Source organism: Zeus faber (genome assembly GCF_960531495.2).
Source record: "Zeus faber genome assembly, chromosome: 11".
Taxonomy (NCBI): Eukaryota; Metazoa; Chordata; class Actinopteri; order Zeiformes; family Zeidae; genus Zeus; species Zeus faber.
Genome location: NC_137205.1, coordinates 12332857 through 12352114, shown reverse-complemented (window position 1 = coordinate 12352114; position 19258 = coordinate 12332857). Strand labels below are relative to the sequence as shown.

At 44.5% G+C, this 19258-nt stretch overlaps 2 protein-coding genes across 2 annotated transcripts; one reads left to right on the top strand and one right to left on the bottom strand.

The window, feature by feature from the left end:
• Positions 1-2940: 2940 nt before the first annotated feature.
• On the top strand, positions 2941-11599 carry LOC307237240 (tetratricopeptide repeat protein 39A). Its single transcript, XM_080009935.1, has 18 exons — positions 2941-3143; positions 3814-3918; positions 4342-4473; positions 4991-5049; positions 5161-5228; positions 5444-5508; positions 5644-5743; positions 5842-5907; positions 6015-6123; positions 7169-7236; positions 8242-8301; positions 8588-8749; positions 8846-8937; positions 9128-9248; positions 9344-9455; positions 9567-9681; positions 10699-10815; positions 10964-11599. The coding sequence occupies exons 1-18, from the start codon at positions 3124-3126 to the stop codon at positions 11064-11066; spliced, it is 1674 nt and encodes a 557-aa protein (XP_079866061.1). The 5' UTR covers positions 2941-3123; the 3' UTR covers positions 11067-11599.
• A 130-nt stretch (positions 11600-11729) lies between these two features.
• gadd45gip1 (growth arrest and DNA-damage-inducible, gamma interacting protein 1) lies at positions 11730-13292 on the bottom strand. Its single transcript, XM_080009936.1, has 2 exons — positions 12882-13292; positions 11730-12281 (listed from the first exon to the last, which is right to left on the bottom strand). Exons 1-2 carry the CDS (start codon positions 13280-13282, stop codon positions 11987-11989), a joined length of 696 nt encoding a protein of 231 aa, XP_079866062.1. The 5' UTR covers positions 13283-13292; the 3' UTR covers positions 11730-11986.
• Between the last annotated feature and the right edge of the window lie 5966 nt (positions 13293-19258).

Here is a 19258-nt window from a genome sequence, read left to right as displayed (position 1 = left end):
TGGTGACGTAAAATCACAAATTGGAAAATTGTGGTTGTGGTTCCTCAACTGGGTTGATAATTATTAAAATCTAGAAGATCATAACCAAGATGCTTTTTTAAAAGAATTCATTTCCCTGTGGTTGACGCTGCGGTCAAGAGTTCACTTCGATTTCTACAAAAATCCTTCATCCCCAACGCCCGATTCAATCTGCGCTCACTTGTGACCAATTTGTTTGGTTTTTCTTCCTTGTAGTATTCCTTCCTTCCTTATAGTACTTCCTTATAATATTTGTGGACTTGGGCGTTTTTTATTTCTCTGGCTACAAGTTTCCCTTTTGGGACGATAATAAAGTTGACTAATTAACTAAACATACATACTTGCATTACAAACTGCTTGTTGTTCTGGGAATTTGGCTCAATAAATATAATTTAGAGGAACATTGTTCACATAAGGAGAAAAATATATTTGGATTTCTTCCGCTTTTTTTCCCCTGAGGCCATAATAATGACGAATAAGCCAAACAAAGGGTGTTTTATGGCTACGTTTTATGACTAGATGAATAAAAGGTGTGTCGGGTTAATCGCCATCATGACCAAGGCGACACGAGGGAATGATTTCACATTGTAATTAATTTCCCATAATTTCATCGATTGATCAATTAAATGAATGTAATTCAGACGCCTAACTACTCTACCATTCGTCCATGTTTCTCTTTGCTCGAAGCAAAATTGCTCAACTACCCATCTGCTGTGTAAATACTGTCAGTATAATTCGCCACTGGAGAATCTTTCACTTTCCACTCTCCAGTGGACTGGATCAACTATAATATAATATAATATAATATAATATAATATAATATAAAATAATATAATACAATACAATACAATATAATATAATATAATAATAATACTTGTGATTATTATTATTACCACTTTGGCACTTTTGCACTTATCACTTTTGGGATTTGTGTTCTATTTTGTCTCTGTACTGAATAGTCCTGTCTGTCTGCAACTTTGTGTTGTATTGCTGCTCTTGTCTTGACCAGGTCTCAATGAGATTACCTGTCTAAATAAAGGTTAAATAAAATGAATACAAATTATTATTATTATTATTATTATTATTATTATTATTATTATTATTATTATTATTAATAAAATCATCATCACTGTTATTATATATAGAATATATATATATATATATATATATATATATATATATATATATATATATATATATATAATTTGTGTCGAGTAAAAAACAATGTTTACATTACTGTTAAATAAACAGTTTCACCTAAATAAATTCTGGTTGGAGCTGAGTCTGGAGGCAGGTTTTAGGCCCAGACTCCTGATGTTGTAGGAATCTCTCACACACTTATCTGCAAAGTCTTGTTCAAACAAATGTTTAGTCCCCACCCCACCCGTCCTCCCTCCTTTTGCAAAGTTTCCTTTGAGATCTCAGTAATCCAATGTATTTTCGGTTTTTTTTGGCAGCTACTCGTCAGGGAGCCAGCTCTGTCGCCGTTCTGCTGTTTGCAGTTGTTTTCAATTCTGTTTTTTTGTATATCATGCAGGGTTAAGATCGAGACCTGTCTGGAAAATCTTTTTGTTGTTGTTGTTTTTCGTGTTCATAATTGCAAAATAGCGGAAATGATAATTCAATGACTGCCGTTCGCCTCAGGATATGTAAGAAAATACGATATTATCTCTACGGCTCCTGCTTGCTTTTGCCAGTCTCTCATAAACCTTTGATTTTCATTTGATAGTCATTATTTATATCTTTACTACAATAATTAGGTTAATTATTGTAGTAATTTAATTTAAACAAAGTTACTTTACTAACTAAAGTGCGTGCAAAGGCAAAATGTTGAGATATTTGAATCATTTCATTCCCCCCCCACGATCAGTCTTTTAAATATGTCCCTAATCATCTCCCGTAGACACAAAATGGTCAATTCAATCCCCTAAATTAAGTGTAGTGTGTCTGTTAGCGTCGTGGTATTAATATCCTTATGTCCACATTGCGAGCATCACTGTGGCCTTGATGTTTAGTCACTTTCATTGACGTTTGCGTGTTATTTAACGTTTAGTACACACATTGGTAGTAGTAGTAGTAGTAGTAGTAGTAGTGTGTAGTTTGTTACACTAATCTCTGTCGCAATGTAGCTGAATGTTATTCTCCCTTGTAAGTCGCTTTGGATAAAAGCGTCTGCTTAATGACTAAATGTAAATGTAAATGTAGTTACTAACGAGGACAACTGCCCGCGGCGAAATAAACAGACGCGCAAATAAGAAAACAAGGGGAATAAAGAAGTAAACGAGCACATAAACGAACGCTGCAACATGTATTACTCGAATGGCAGTTGTACGCCACCTGCCGTCGTTGTGCATTTGTATTGGACCTTTTAATCTCCTCTCTTTTCTGCTGCGTGTCTGTTGGTATATCTTTTTTTTTTTAAAGTGTATGTCGTAAGGTCTTGCTCTCTTGATTTATTTGCTATCTAGTTGTATTTATGTAATTATTTATTATTTATTTATGTAACTATACTTATTTAAATGATAATAAAAAAATATAATAATAATAATTATGTAATTATTAAAAAATATAATTACGATTATTATTTATCGATCTATTTTTTTAAATTATTCTTTAAAAATCTCAGAATGATAAAAATAATTATAATAATAATAAAATACTGTTGTTGTAGTAGCGTCAAGTAGTGTTCTCTCTCCTACAGTTTCTGTTTCTATTTACATCTGATAGCTGTATCTACTTATTTTCTCTATATTCTTTGGTTCGGGAATTTCAAAAACCCATTTATTTCACGTTTTCCATGTGGTGCGTCGCAGACGCGCGGAAGATCGGGAGCTGCGTGAGTGGGGGAGTGCACTTCATTGCTAAGGAGGAGTCGGAGCCGCCGAGTCCTCTCTCTGCTCACTCCTTCAGAGTCCGCAGAGGAAGGGACACTCTTCAGCTCTGCCAAGGAGGACCCGAGGAAGACGTTCGTCAAGCCGCCATCACGTCTCGTCGTCCGTCGGGGGTTTGCCACCGAATCCAGTTTCGAAGGCGGATCCTGGACGTCGATGCACCTTTCTTCTCTCCGCTCTGTAGCAGGTGTCTGGGCAGCGGCCCACTGACAACATGTCCAATGGGAAGGCGAAGTAAGTGAGCCTCCCTCGAGTTGATTTATTTGTTCATATTTTCCTTTTTGTTTTAGCGGAACAGACAAAAAACAGCAACATTAATCTGTATTATTATACTGAGGAGCAGTCATTTGTTGGGGGGGGGGGGGGGGGGGGGGCAGTTTTCTCACGCACACACAGTGTCACTGAGCAGGAAATAACAAGACATGTCATTTCCTAGTAGAGGAGTAATTTGATCTCCTCCATGGCAGAAGTGGATCCTTTTCTTACTTATTTACAGAACTTCTTTCGACAATGTCGTACACATTGAGTTCGCATGGATCTAGAACACCCCCCCCCCCCCCCCCCCAGTCAGAGTGGAAGACGTGTTGCTGCCGGGCTTACGTGTGCAGTGCACCCATGGGAGCAGCATATGTTGGTGTTGACTCTCCTGCAGCGAGTGTTGTTACCTCACCCCTGCGCCCCCTCCCACAGCCAAATACATACGTACAGATCCTTGTCCAGTAGCTCGTGTCGGTTGGGGATGGGGGAGAAACGGCCTCGGCGGAATGTATGACCGTACTTGAGCTAAATCTGAGATATGTTGTTGGTTCAGTGTGTACGGGTGTGTGTGTGTGTGTGTGTTTGCATACATTTGCCTATGATGTTCAACCGCTCAGCCATGCCTTTCCATCGCTTTCCGCTGCAGCTCGACGCAGACGACCCTGAAGGAGAGCCTGGACGAGTGCATGGAGGCCCTCGACATGTTCCTCAACAACCGCTTCAACGAGAGCCTGGAGATGCTGAAACCGCGGTAAAGGAATCCCCACCATAAAAGCCCCCAAAAGACGGCGGGGGTCGCGCAGGGATCCGAGGGGGGAGCATGGCGCCTCGCTTTTATTTTTAAACTGTTTTGTTTTTTTTGTCTCCGAGCTCTTTATTACTGTCTGGAGGGGCTTTGTTCTGGCGTTGTAGTGTGACACGACGTGGGTGCTGAGTGCTTAGTCCTTCAGGATGTTTGCCGAGGCTGACGCCCTAGGCCGAACCGGCCCGACACCTAACAGAATGGCAGCCCTGGAAGATAAACACCAGAAACAAGGCAGAGGAGATAGCGGAGATCGAGACAACGACACACTGACTCACGTCACATGTATTCAGTCATACGTTCATACTTTTCCTTCCCTCTCTCTCTCTCGCTCCCTCTTTGCTCCTGTGCCCCCCCCCCCCTTTGCCGTAGAGCGCACGAGAGCATGTACCACGCTCTGGTCTACGCCACGGTGCTGGAGATGCAGGCCATGATGACGTTCCAGCACGACGACATCACCAACGCCGGCAACACCATGAAGTGCGCCCAGGAGATCTGCCAGCGGTCAGTACGTCCGCTCGCGAAAGAAAGCGGCGGAATTGCGGCAACGGCGGCTTCCGTCTGGGTCTCTCTCTCTCGCCGTCCTCCCGGTTGTCGACATGCTTCGTTGTTTGTAATCTCTTAGAATTAAAAAAAAAAAAAAAAAAAAAGTAATAAAGTCTTTAAGAGCCCCGTGTCAATGGTCACGCAAGTGATAACAGTCAAATGAGAGGATTTACATGGGCCGGTCCGGTCCAAGATCCAAGCTGATCCAAATAGATCCACGCTGGCCTTTTTAGCTGCATTTGCATCTGAGGAGCAGATAACGGCAGTGCCAGGAGGGGAGTGGGGGAGGGTAGGGGTTGACCTTTTTATTGATGGAGACAAAACGAAAGGGACGTCTCGAGGCTGCAGTAAATATTTTAACAAGATAAGACAAATGAAGCAGCCCCCCCCCCCCCCTTCGTTTGACGTTCCATCGCTACTCAGATCGTGGCGTGTCACGCTTTGATTGTCATCTGCCTTTTTTTTTTCTTTTTAGGTTTAGAAGGAAATCCGCAGGTCTGGCCGGCAAGTCGTCCGGAGAATCGTGCGCTGAAGGTAAAAGGCTGTTTTTTTGGGGGGGGGGGGCTCTCCCGCCTCGAGCATCCCCCCACGTTGATGCCGCCTGACTTTCTAACGCATTCCTCTGTGATCTGTGCGTACCGGTAGAGCAGCTCCACGCCGAGGTGTGCTACGCCGAATGCCAACTGCAGAGAGCGGCGCTCACCTTCCTGCAGGTACTGCAGCAGAACCCGGCCGCCGCTTCTGTCTGGACTTCCGAAACGTTAAAAAAAAAATCCCCCAAACGCTTTGAACGCCCCAACGGCAGCCGTGTTGAAAGCGGACCGGCGCGATGGAACTGCTTCCCTCCGACTTGATTCTTCCTTCCCTTGAAATGCGTCTCTTTTGAGGAGCGTCAAAAATCAAACGCTCGCTCCTTTTTGATTCGCAGGATGAGAACATGGTGAGCTTCATCAAGGGCGGAATCAAAGTACGCAACAGCTACCTGATTTACAAGTAAGACTCCGGAGAGATAGCGGGAACCATCCGTTTAGATTTTCATTGACCTCATGGAAATATGTCACCATCCCTGTTTACGGGAACGGTTTCCTAATCCTGAACATCTAACCTGATTGCCCCTTTTTCGGCCAGAGAACTGCATTCCTACATCCAGTCCCATGACTCCGTCACAGGGCCCAGCCACATCCACCTGGAGGGCGGCGTAGCGTTTGGAATCGGGGCATTTAACTTGGTACGTTCCGCACACGCATCACGTGTAATCGCAGCGTGTTGCCCTCTTCCCATCCAAACTAATCCGCCCTTTTTTTGCGAAACGCCTTTCTCCGTCAGACGCTCTCCCTGTTCCCGCCGCGGATACTCAAAGTGCTGGAGTTTGCCGGTTTCTCCGGAGACAAGGTTGGGTGGGGGTGGGGGGGGTGGGTGGACTTCTTCGTTCTCGCTCTCTCTGCTCGAAATCAGCAAATACACCCCCGTTCTCATGGAAATGTGCGTTTTTGTTTCAGGACTACGGCCTTTCTCAGCTGCATTACGGCGCGACGGGGGTGAACCTGCGCTCCATGCTGTGTGCCCTGCTGCTGCTCTGCTACCACACCTTCCTCACGTTCATACTAGGTACCGACCTTAACGACGGCAGAGGTCAAAGGTCAAGTGAACATTGCCGGGCATACAGTCGCATTTCACTTCTCCGTGTTAGCCTCTTTGAGTCTCTTTTAAAGGACACACCCGGCCACGAACGCAGGAGACAATTTCACTGAATACACGAGATAGAAACTTAACACATGAACGGCAGAGCACTGCAGTACAAAACAAACATTTGCAAATGAGATGTGGAAAAATACAAAAGTGGTAATCCAGAAGGTGAAACGGGTACAATCCCTTGCTTCATTAGGTTCATATTTAATGTTTAGTAGGTCTAGTGTACATTACCACATTTCTTTTGTTCATTATTTATCTTTAGGTTCATTTTTTTGAATTATTATTGGGTTTATTTTATTGTCAACTTCCTTATGGTTCTATGGCTTTATTTTTATTGCCAAATTATTTTCGCTTATTTTTTTGGCAATTTTTCTTGTTTTCTTGTTGCTTTGTCTGATTATAGTTATTGTTTCTCATTATGTTTATTGCCATATTTTTGTTATGTCCTGTTAATTGTTCGGTTTATTGTGTATTCTCACATTTCCATCTTCTAGTTAACTTTGTGGTTTATTGGTTGTTGCCGTTTTCTTTTTTCTCTTTTTATTCTATTGCATTCTGTCTTCATTTGTACGTTTATCTTTCTTCTTTATTGTTGCTTGCTCATTTTTGGGTTTATTGTATATTGCTAAGTTTCTCTAGTTTATTGTTTATTTTAGGCTTAATTTTATTGTTCGACTAATTAATTTGTTTTGTTGATTTTGAGGTTTATTGCATTTTGCCATTTGTCTTATTTTTTTTTTTCTATTAATTATTACAGTTGTTTTGATGTGGGCTGCTGTGACGCCGCAGCGAAGCTTTGTTCGCATCTCTGGGAGCTATTTGAGCACGGCCACAGATATAGCTTGACTTTTTTGAACAAAACGGCTCCAACAAAAGTGTAGAAATGGTGGTGGCGAGTGCATATATCTAGAGTCTCTCGTTAAAATGTCTCACCCTCCCCTCCTCTCTTTCACCCCCTCAGGGACGGGGGAGGGGGAGGTGGCGGAGGCCGAGGAGCTGCTGAAACCCTTCCGCCTCAGATACCCAAGGGTGAGCTTTACTGCACCCTTTTTGGCCTTTTATTATTTTTATTATTATTATTATTATTATTATTATTATTATTATTATTTATTTTAATAATCAAATTCCCCATTTACAGATGTCTTTTCGGGCTAGGTCTGCTTTTCTGGCTCCTTTTTTAATTTTTTTTTTATTGTACTTCCTCCTCTACCTGCGCCCTCCCTCAAGTCCTTTGGAGCTGCCGTACTCCGCCATGGACTCCTACCTGCTGTTACTCTATCCCTTCGCTGCTTCCTCTCCTCTTGGCGTTCCTTCGCTCCCACTCTACCTCTCACCCACATGCCTGCCCAGCCCAGAGAGCAAACTGTGAAGGCAGCAGTGTGTACCCATCATAAAGAGTAATGGGTGTACAATGAGGGTGTGGGCTCATATTAATATTATTATTGTTGTTATTGCTCTGTTTGTTCTTCTTCTTGTTCTTCTTGTTCTTCTTGTTCTTCAGCCTTTTCTGCGTCGGCTCTTTGGGGGCCTTAACATAATCAAAAACACACAAAACTCTGCGCACACGTCAGTCCCCGTAAGTCGTCTGATATTCTATGGGTCCCGTGCACGGGCCTGGCAAAATGGCCTGACCATGCCCCTTTTTAAACTTTCAAAAAATCAAACCTAATCACCTTTTTTTCCCCAAAACTCCCGAAATTCGCTACATATATGTAACATTACTTTACTTACAAAAAATGATATCGCCGCCATGATCGACACCCAACAGGAAGTCGGCCATATTTGATCTAAGATGCCATTTTTGTCACTTTTTCTTCATTTTTATGCTTTGTACTTTCGCAAACTCCTCCGAGCCGATTTATCGGGTACCACCGACACTTGCACTTCGAGGACCCGGTTATTGCTGCTTGCAGCGTTAATTATGATTATTATGATTATTATTATTATTATTATTATTATTAATCAAAGTTATTTTCATACTAGACAACACCGGAGTCTGCACATTGAACTGATCATTCTCCTTCTTCCATCCAGGGAGCCATATTCCTTTTCTTTGCCGGCAGGACTGAGGAGATCAAGGGGAACATCGATCAGGTACAACCCACAGAGGGTTTCAGTACTGTTTTCCTTTTTTATTTGTTGTTTTATGCAGCATTTAGCATATGTCAGACGGACAACAGGACATTTAAGCAATCCTATTTTAATTGTAATTTTTGCTTAGTAGTTGCAGTTATCGCATGCAGTAAACACGCATCACTTCTTCATAGGCAGTTGAATAAATCATTGCTCACCTATTTCATACTAGAAAGAAACACCTTAGATTGAATGTCTTCCAATCACTGGCCATCATTTCATCGCCTAAATGTCTCTATGGCAACAGGCCGTGGCTCTGTTTGAGGATGGCTGCAAAGCCCAACAGGCCTGGAAGCAGTTCCACCACATGTGCTACTGGGAGCTGATGTGGTGCTTCACCTACAAGAGGGGGTGGAAGATGGCGTACTTCTACGCTGACCTACTGAGCCAGGAGAGCCGCTGGTCCAAGGTGACCAGAGACCAATTTAGTATATTTGTCTATCAGATATTTCTATTCACTGGATGGTGAGAATGGGTTGAACGGTTCTCCTCCTCTCTCTTCCAGGCAATGTATGTTTATATGAAGGCGGCGTATCTCAGCATGCTGCCTAAAGACGAGGAAAGGCCTTTTGGGGAGGACGAAGTGTACCTCTTCAGGTAACGATGTGGATATCTGTCTCATTGTTAACCAGAACGGAGGCACATTTACTGAAGTGGAAAACCCACATAATATGAACTCAAGACTCGCCACACTGGATCATCCCTCTCTAAGCGATGGGGTTTGAGCCACTACCGCCATCTCTGCACACACAGTCATTGTGTGGTCATTGGGTGTGTGTGCTCTCAGACAGGTGCCCGCGCTCAAGCAGAAGATTGCGGGGAAGTCCCCTCCGACCGAGAAGTTTGCAATCCGCAAAGCCAGGCGGTACAAGGGTCACAGCCCGGTCCGGCTGCCAGTGCCGGTGCTGGTAAATTTGCACACACATACTCTTTCTTTCTCCCTGTGACATAGAACACATTCCAGAGACAAGTGTTTTACCTCTACGCCGTTTTCAAATTCTAGGAGATGATGTACATGTGGAACGGCTTCACCATGATCAGGAAATGTCCCGAACTCACTGAGGGAATACTGCAGACATTACTGGAGGCAGAGCGCACCCTGATGGAGACTCCTGGTATTACAACTTAACCGACCTAGCGTTCAAGCAGCCAACAGATGCTTGGACATATTTTCTGGAGGTTGTTGAGATTCAGTGTTTAATCTTTGTCCTTATCTTTCGTTACAGAGAATGAGTATTCAGTAGATGACAGCTGTGTGATCCAGCTCCTGAAGGGTTTGTGTCTGAAGAACCAGGGCCACATCCAGGCTGCCGAGGAATGCTTTAATCAGGTTTACAACAGGTGAATAATGGGGGGTTTTGGTCTTTCCCTGCAGTTGCAATGCAAGCAGCTTCAGCAACCAGATGCCAGTTAGTTTTCCATTTACCAGAGAAGTGTCAGTGTTAACCGTGGGCAGTTCAGAACGACCATTGGAACCGGGATGCAAACTCTTTTATTGAGCTCATACAGAGATAGCAAATACTGAAAAGGTGTCAGTCAAAATAGTTTAGCTCTAGGTAGAATCACCATGGCAACTTTTACTGATGTTTGCATATGGATTTCTGACTGCAGCTCCTCAGCTCATTATATAAATAGTGTTGTTTGCTGAGACCGTATCAAACCCTCTGATACAGTGGTAGCTCGACTTACGACTGTAATTCGTTCTATAAGAACGGTCGTATGTTAAAACAGTCGCATGTCGAAGCAATTTTTCTCATCTACACCACGCTCATATTTTTCTACGATTTCCTTCTTAGTTTCAATGGGAGTCATTGCCTTTTTCTTTTTCCCATCATCCTTCTTCTTAGGACTCATCATGAAGGGTGAAAATAAACAAAATACACAGCACAAACACAGTAAATATGAAAAAAATATCGATAAGCCACGAACTACGTGCGCACACACAATGTAGGTCGCCCGCTTACTGACTTTCTGACTGGCCGCCGACGCACCAACTGCAAATTTCCACGCTCATATCTTGGAGCAGTCGGTCGCAAGTCGATACAAATTTTTGCGACTCGTATCGTGGATTAGTTGTAAGTAGATGCAGCCGTAAGTCGAGGTACCACTGTTCTGTAAAGTGAATATTTGCATGAAACAGGGTGGCAAAGGATTAAAAGTCCTAATCCATCATCAAATAATTTCTCTGCTAATGAAAGTTACATTGCCTTAGCACCATCTTAGGTCTGCTGTATTCATTTCAACATGCTTTATTAGAAAAAAGGTTAAACTTTTTATTTTTAATTGACGTAAATCAACATTAAATAATTTATTCAATGGGGAACAAACGCTCAATTCATCTTTCGTTGTATCTTAAAGTGAGAAGAAGATGAAGTTTGACCACTATTTGGTTCCCAACTCTCTCTTGGAGCTCGGGTTGCTCTACATCGACCAGGGCCGGAGGGACGAGGCCGTCAAACTGCTGCGCAAAGCCAAGTGAGTGGTCTAGTTTCAAACTGTTCCATGATCGCATCCAACCCTGGAATTTGGTACCAATAGGTCCACTTTTTAAAACTTAGTACTCAAATCTGTCTTACAACTGGGGAGGGGGACATTGAATGACACACAGTCTCTGGTGTTTTAGAAACAACTACAAGGAATACTCCATGGAATCCCGCACTCAGTTCAGGTTGCACGCAGCCCTGGGGAAGCTCAAAGCTGATCAGGACGAGACTACTCGGCTGTGAAGAGACTTTCCCTCGTTCGGGCAGAGTGGACACCCAGGTCTCCCCACGCTCACTGGGTGTTGTGCCCGGAAGTACATTGTCTCCTTCTCCCCTGACTGATCTCCAGGGAAATACAACTGACCAATGGATAAGCTTTTAACAACTGCTATGGTTTACAGACTTGGTTGTGTGTGTGTGGATGGATGGATGGATGGATGGATGGATGTATAAATAGATAGATAGATAGATACTGTTTTTAATGTTTACATTAAATTATGCAGTTAGGTCTTAAAGGCAATACATTTTAATCCCTATGACATTTATTTGAATTGGTTTGATTTTAGTGTAGATAAATTTTACTTGATTGCACAGTAGGAGCTCTGCTCTTGAGCTATGTATATGACGATTTGAAGTGCAAACAGCAGGTTGTCATAACTTAGTGTTTTGGGTAATCAATCACATCTGAAGTATTGGCAAGGCCAAGGTGTAGTGATTTTTGTACAGGTAGTTTTTACTTTTTAATATCTGTAAATAAAATCAACACATTCCTAAGATATGCTTTTGTTATTGTAACCAGAAATGACTCATCTGTCTAATATCAAATGAAGTCTAAGGTTGTACATTTATTGGTGAGATGACTTAATGGCAAGTAAAGTTCATATAAAAACAATGGTGAAATTTGAATCCGGAAGATTATACAGCATAATTTAATATTTACATTTTATAAAACATAACTGATCTGTGCCCAAACATGGCAGCAGAAATTCTTTGATGGTTGTCCTGCTTGGAATCACAGATGTAGTTAACAACAGGACAATGGAGAGGCCAAACAACAGCGTCTTAATTCCATTGTGTGTCACAAGTCCATCCTATGTAGGCAACAACACAAGCAGCAGGTTCTTACAAATGTATGCAGTAATTCTAAATGTGCAGGTCCAAAACTATGATGACGCAGCATCCGCGGGAGAAGGAGGGGTCGACACCTGCTGCTCTCTTAGTCTGCGTTTCATTAGTTTCTTCTTTTTCTTCTCTTCCTTTTCAATTTCAGCCACCATCTCCAAGAACTTCGGGGTGCGGGGATCAACTGCGTAGCCGAAACGTTCGCGGGCCTCCGCCAGCATCTTATCGCGCCGAGCCTTCTCCTCTTTTAAATTCAGTTTGGACTCGCGCTTTTCTCTACGCCAGTCAGCAATCATCTGGGGCATCTTGGCCATGTTGTCAGCTATTACCTTTTCCCTGAAAGACACATAAACGGTGTTGAGACCAGTCATTCAGTTTACTCCTGCATGATGTAAATGTTAAATATTGTCACAGTAAATGGCGATGATTCATTATAAATCGTTGCTTAACCCTTGCTTTTCTTGTCAATACTGCAGGACGTTACAACCTGTCCATTGTAAAATTATATACGCTAAATCAACTTAATATACACATGCAAGATAAGTAATGAACCGTTCAAAATAATATACCATGTAGGTATTTCCAACGAAATGCAAAATAGAATCGAAACATAAAATAAGCGATGTAGCAATATCTGCAGGAAATCTACCAAAAGATTAACTTCAAGAGCTCAATAACAATCTATAATACAAAATGCAGCTCAAGGTGCTTTACGTGAATAGAAGGAAATCACGTTTTATTAGTCATAATAGAAAAACATAATTCAATAACACTTATTATTAGTCTTGAATGACTCCAAGCAATTCTCCCTTAACGCTAAAATAACCCGCACAACGGTTGAGGGCCCAATCATGTAGACCTACAACAGCAGATATTATGACAACAATCGGAAAGTAAACGTGGGAGGACGTTGGCTGCACACGCCAGCGTACTTACCTGGCACGGCGTTTCGCAGCCTCCTCCTCCTCCCTCGCCTCCACGTTCTTCAGCGTCACATCCAGCGGCGGGTGCCATTCGTCCTCCTCTTTAACCATCACCTCCAGTTGGGCGTGAGAGGGCCACAGCGTGGCGGGGTCGACGCCCGACGCAGAGCCGTGCTTGCCGTACAGCTTGCGGTCAGCTTTAGCGGTCTTCTGCCACTCCGGCGTCCTCTCGCTCTCCTTGTCCGGGATATAAAGCCCCTTCAGGTTCAACTTCAGCGGCTTCGGGTTGTAATTCGCGGCGTGCGGCAAGAGCCCGCTCTGCGAGGCGCCGGGAATTCGAGTTTTCAAGCACGAAACACGTTTAACTGTCTGACATAACGTCGCCGTCCTACCGCGCAGCACGGACGCCGCCATTTTCCCTGGCCGGAAGGACCCCAAACTGTGCGCCTGTCTTTATTTGAAGGGTGCCCAGCGCAGTGCCTGCTTATAACTACCGAGAAGACGCAGCGAGCGGGCAGGGCTGTACAAAAACAAACGTAAAGTATGATGTATTTCTTTTTTTAAACGTAAATTAATATGCTTTGGATTTTGTTTTGTTAAACGCAGCTGCGCAGATAGTTTTTCTTGATAGACATTGTGCAGCGTTCAACGACCACATGGGTTTATACCAGTGGTATGATTATGTAACAAAAAAAGATCCAGTGTCAGAAACAGCTTCGTATCAAATGGTGTCAGCGGTCTAATGCATATGGAATTGAGGGTCCTTGATTTGAGCAACCGGGAGAACCCATATTAATGACTAAATACAATTATTTTATTGCTGGGAAATCGTCTCTCGCAACACATTTTCAGAGACTTTAAAAATGTTAAATAGTGCCAAGGAGCATTCTGCCGTCCTTAAGATCCTCCTTGACTCAGTCATGAGCAGGTGGGGGAAAGAGGGCCAGACTCTTAGCGTTTCGACACCTTCTTTGAACATTTAAGGAGCGCTGGGCAGGGGGAATTGGAAAAAAAACAAACCTACGGTGAAAGAAGGCGTCTTTGTTTCAACCAAACCCCTCCTCCCCCCTTGCTCCGTCCGCCGTTTAGGAGACCCCACCCTCCCGCCAACTTTTATATCTGATTCCTTTTCAAGGAGGCGAGAATCGAACAGGAGGGCGTTGGAGTGCGGCCCTTTCCAGAGACGGAGGTCAACGCTTTTGTGCGGCGGCTAGGCGCGGCCTCTCCGTCGTCATTAAAGATGTGGGGTTTCCATGCCGGGAGTGGCGAAGGGGCTGGGGTGGGGGCGGGCATGACAGAAGCTTAATTTGGCTTAGGAGCGATTTCGCTGCCAAGCCTCGGGCTTTAGGGATCACATCAACGTCAGTCACAGGCAAATAGGCTTGTTAGAGGTTCGCAGATAAGGGGATGGTGGCAGGAAGACAGGTCTATTTCTGAGTGAGGGAGGGAGTAAGAGGGGTGGCTGTCTTGGCGACAGACGTTGAAGCGGCGTTAAGTAGGACGTGGTAACTTTCATGAGCGATAAGGCCGCTATGAATTGGCCGCCTGAGCTGTATTCTCCACCGTCACTTGGAATATGAGTTTTCGCTAAGAGATGCTGTCGTTTGTATGGAATTGCACATACTGTATGGAGTGAGTGTGGCACTTAACCGCAGTCAAAGAGCCTCCCCCCACGAGAAGGTAGAACATTATCTGCAGAGAGCGTTCCTGGCATCAAATCCTTCCCTTTGAAGGCCAAAGGTAAAAAGCGCGCATTTGAGCCCCTTTCGTACATGGCATCTGTTACTTTGCTGGATTAAAAAAATATCCGGCAAAGGCAGGAGGTAGTCATTCAAACATTAGCCTCCTTTACGGAAAAGTTCCGTATGGAGTCTGTTCCCGTATGATGACTGTTCCGGATACATTACGTAATGTTCGTGCGAGAGGTGTCTGATATCACACGGGACTTGGCAACAGAATCGTTTTTTAGACCAGCGCTTTGCTCCCTGTCTCCCCTCAAGGGAGCGACTCGGAGGAGACAGAGCCCCCGTCCCCGGACACAATAACCAATAAATCCAAAGTTGTTAAATCAGTGTGAACATTTTCAACCTGTCCTTCACTCTCTGGCTCCGGATAATAAAACATTCTCCCCCTGTTCTCCCTCTCCCTGTCCGCTCGCTCCCTCCGGCTCCGCGCTGCGGTGCAGCTGGCAGGCAAGCGAAGCGAAATATATATTCGTAAAAACCCACTATTTTTGCTTTATTTGGATTCGGCTCCACACCTACTTTACCGAAATGTTACTGCTTCCATTCCCACACACTTTCATTCACAGCGATACTTGCAATTTACCGGAAATTATACTAGGTCGAGAGTGGGGAAATTTATGGAACGACTTTTACTCAACATCAACACCAGCACCTTTTCCCACATGACGCCAATACCGAACACTGTCGGTAGATTTACGGCTTTCAGTGTAAGTGGGAAAGGGACTTCAGTTTTAGAAGTTCTAGCCCATTCTGATGTGGGCTAGAGTGACTTAAACTAGAAGTGCCGACCTCCGTCCCTCCATCTTCTGGCGTGAATGAAATATTGAAGTTGTCTCTGTACACTTTTAGGAGCACGTGCGCTGAGGATGGATCATGTTTAATTCATGGCAGGTAGCTCCTTATCGTAGTCTCATTTTGGTGACCCCAGCCAAACTGCATCCATTTCATCCTGTTCTCATGCTTGGTGTTTTTTGTTTTTTTTGTTGTTTTTTTTCTTTCCAAGGCAGTTCAGTCGCTCAAGCATGATGCTGTGGAAAAAAAAAAAAAATCTAAAACACTTTCCCTCTCTTCTTCCACTTTGCATTTGGTGGAGTGCTGGGAGAAGGCAAGAGAAAAAAAAAAAAAAAGATGGGGTCATCCTTTTTATGTAACAGTAAAAAAAGAAAAACTATTTTCGTAACGGCTTCATATTTTGTAGGTGACTCAATCCGGGGGGATTATGCTGTGTGCTTTGTAAAAATGTAAATGTTTTCTCCAAAAGCTCTTTCAATCAGTCTGTCTGTCTCTCTCTCACCCCTTTCCCCCATTTTCTCTCCCTCTCTTTCACATCAAACACACAAACACACACACACATACACACACACACACACACACACACACACACACACACACACACACACACAAAGCGATCGTCTGGCTTCGCCTCCGATGCAATGCTATTTGCCAAGCCAATGTTACTATTTGTTGACACAAAGAAGAAATCATAATAAATTAGGACTAAATGAACCACTCTTTTGTTGGCCTCGAACAATGAAAAGGGCTTTGTTGAGAATTTGGCAAGAAGAATGAGATTTGTCAGCAACCTCGGCAGAACGAGAGGATGAGGAGAAATTCCAAATAGAAATGAAAAGTGTCCAAAAATATCCCATTTCCTGGTAATGATGACACTCTGTGTTTAAACAGTAGAAACAGAAAAAGGGCAAAATGAATCTCGTTTCGAAGGATGGGTCTGTGCCGAGAGCGTTGGCACCCAGCGGCTTCCCAGAACATTAATAGGCTGAAGGTATCGCTCAACCATAATAATAATAATAATAAACATAGCTGCAGGCAGCTATACGCGGGGTCCAGGGTAGTCGGCCCTTCATTAAAGTTCAATGGGTGAGTGTGCTTTGGCTCTCTAAAGTGTGTTGTGACTGCAGAAGTTCCTTCGTTCCGGCCTGCTTACAGTGTAATTCCATGATGGGGGTGGTGTTTGGGGCTGTGGGTGGGTTTCCTACGACGCAACTAACACCGGTTATCATTCATGGCTAAAATGATAATCACCATTATTTTACTCAATATTGTTATCATGATTATTTATCACGATTATGCATGCATTTTGGGTAACACAATTATTTTATTGCACATTGTAACAGAAAACTGCCTTCACAATATTCTTAATATTCTTAATATTCTCAATATTATTGTTGTTAGGGACCCAGGGGCTGGGCTAATAATAATAATAATAATACTAGTCTTCACCGTTCATTTTGCCACTTATCATTTTTTATATTTTTATTCTATTGTTTGTATTACTGCCTATCTGTCCATTGTGATTATTTGCTTGCTCATCAGAGAGGTTTATCCTTAATTATAATTGATTTCTTAACGCACCCCGTGACTCTCTGAAGACAGCACTCCTTTCGGAAGACGGCAATTCCGCTATGCTAGGATTCTCGCAGCGGAGCATAAGTTGTGACTGTGATCACTCTCACAGCTCACTGCAGGCTGTTCCTTAAACAGCCCAGCAGCCCTCCCACTGATGTTAAACCTGGAGCCACTCCAACGCAGAACTGCCGGTGTAAGCGGTATTATAACGGAGCGGGTGGGTTGGTGGGTGGGAGGGAGGGTGACGTGCACACAGGGGGAGAGAGAAAGCTGTGTGTGTGTGTGTGTGTGTGTGGGTGTGGGTGTGTGCGCGTGGTGACGGGGCACAGTATTTTATGGTAATGGATGTGCCACATGGAGATCCAGTTAGTGATGTGTTTGGAGCACCACGGGGGGCTGGGGGGCTGGCAGGGGGCTCGGTATCCTGCTGCCTGGTGGAAAAACAAAATGGCTTCTTAGAAGATTAATTCACCTGGGCAGATACAGTATGGTTGGTGGGGGGGTAAAAAATATGACCGTCCCCATTCTCCCCCATCCTGCATGATGCCACATAAAAGCCGGGACCCTTTAAGCAAATTATCTCACATCGACGATTTCCCCCATATCTCATGCTCGCCTGAGCACCTGCAGACGAGGACAATTATAACCAAGAAACAACAACTGGTTTTACATCTGCTTTTGGCACTAGCGGGACGGGATAAATGGGGGCGGATTCCCCCGACGGTAAACAATGGCAGCGCTCTCTGCCTTTGACACGTGACTATTTTTCTACAAATAATCTTATGGCCCTTGGAGGGGTGGGGGTGGGGGGTTGGGATTCGGCAGTTTGTTGTTTAGAAAAAAAAAAAAAAAAGGATGCACAAACAAAACCAATGAGCCTGATTTGACAGATTAGCAAACAACCTTGACAACCCCCCCACCCCCCGAAATGTTCCGCTGCGGCCGGGGGCCCAGAGCGCAGTCGTCTTTCGTCTGCCACGTGGGAAGTCGTAAAGCCCGTCCCGCGCCGGCCCCGGGGTCCTAATGAAATGATGGATGGGAGCGGGAGGAGTGACGGAGAGGCCCCCTCCGTCCACCGGTGACTGCTAATTTGAGGGGGAATTCATCAAAAAGCGGCTCCGCACCCTGGCGCTCCTTCATAACGCCGAGCCGGGGCCCCGCGAAGATGAATGGAGGTAATTATGGGCTCTACCTGTTCACAGACGCTCTGCTCTCCTCCACCGCATGCCTGAGCTCAACGGCTTTAACACCCGATCTTCATGTTACTCTCTCTCTCTCTCTCTCGCTTCTTTTTGTTTTTTTTCATTTTGATTTTGATTGATCCCGGCAATGGATGCTCTCTTTGTCGGTTCAACTCGAATCTCAGCGTCGCTGCCGCCACAGGCGTCGCTGCTCCCCTCCCAAGGTTGCGTTTGCTGTCATTTGGAATCAGCTCCTTCAAGATGTCCTGTCAAGTGCAATGTACAGTACACAGGTACTTTCATCGAACAGACCCCCCACCTCCCCACGGAGCAATAATGTGAATGTGAAGGAGTCTTTTCCATCTTCTTCCACAGGCACACAGAACAACAACAAAAAATTAAAACCTCACAATACCTTTATCGATTCCATGATTAATGTGTGAGAAATGCTTTGGTCGGTGCTGAAGAAAATATTAAAGAATATCGAGAGGTCTCTCAGGGCTGGGAGTGCAGAGGCCTGAGGGGGATATGGAAAAGAGATTTGACCTCATACGCTTGCGATATCTTCCTTCTGTGAAAAAGAGGAGTTTCTTTGGAAAGAGCCACGGAAAAGACTTGCTCCAAAGAGGTTATTTCTCCTCTCCACGTCACCTGATCCGACCTGGAAAGCTCCGGCTAACACATGGTGTGTGTTTGTGTGTGTGTGTGTGTGTGTGTGTGTGTGTGTGTGTGTGTCTGTGTTGCAATGCCAATCCCTCGTCCAGTGTGGGGGATCTCTGTCGCAAACAAACACACCCACGCGTGGGCGGGCACAGACGCAATTTGGTAAATTTGGTGGCTGGGGGACGGTGGAGCAGAGGGGGGGGGGGGGGGGGGTTGAGGTGGGGGTGCCAGTGGCACGAGGCTAGTGCAGACGTTGCGCCCAGCGCTCCCTTAGCTGCGCCCGCACCATCTGTCATCGGCGCGAACATCTGCAAACCCAAGGTGCCCTTGTCACCCAATGTTACAGCAGCATGTTTGGCTTCTCCATTAAGGAAACCCGGAGTGATTCACCACAACAAAACCTATTAGAAGGGACGGTGTCGTGGTAAATCAGC

Excerpts from the sequence above, each read along its gene's own strand:
- LOC307237240 (XM_080009935.1), top strand. The coding sequence starts at position 3,124 with ATGTCCAATGGGAAGGCGAA. Across the intron at positions 3,144-3,813 it reads ATGTCCAATGGGAAGGCGAA|CTCGACGCAGACGACCCTGA; the intron begins GTAAGTGAGCCT and ends TTTCCGCTGCAG. Across the intron at positions 9,249-9,343 it reads GGCTGCCAGTGCCGGTGCTG|GAGATGATGTACATGTGGAA; the intron begins GTAAATTTGCAC and ends TTCAAATTCTAG.
- gadd45gip1 (XM_080009936.1), bottom strand. The coding sequence starts at position 13,282 with ATGGCGGCGTCCGTGCTGCGCGGTAGGACGGCGACGTTATGTCAGACA. Across the intron at positions 12,282-12,881 it reads GCTGCGAAACGCCGTGCCAG|GGAAAAGGTAATAGCTGACA; the intron begins GTAAGTACGCTG and ends TGTGTCTTTCAG.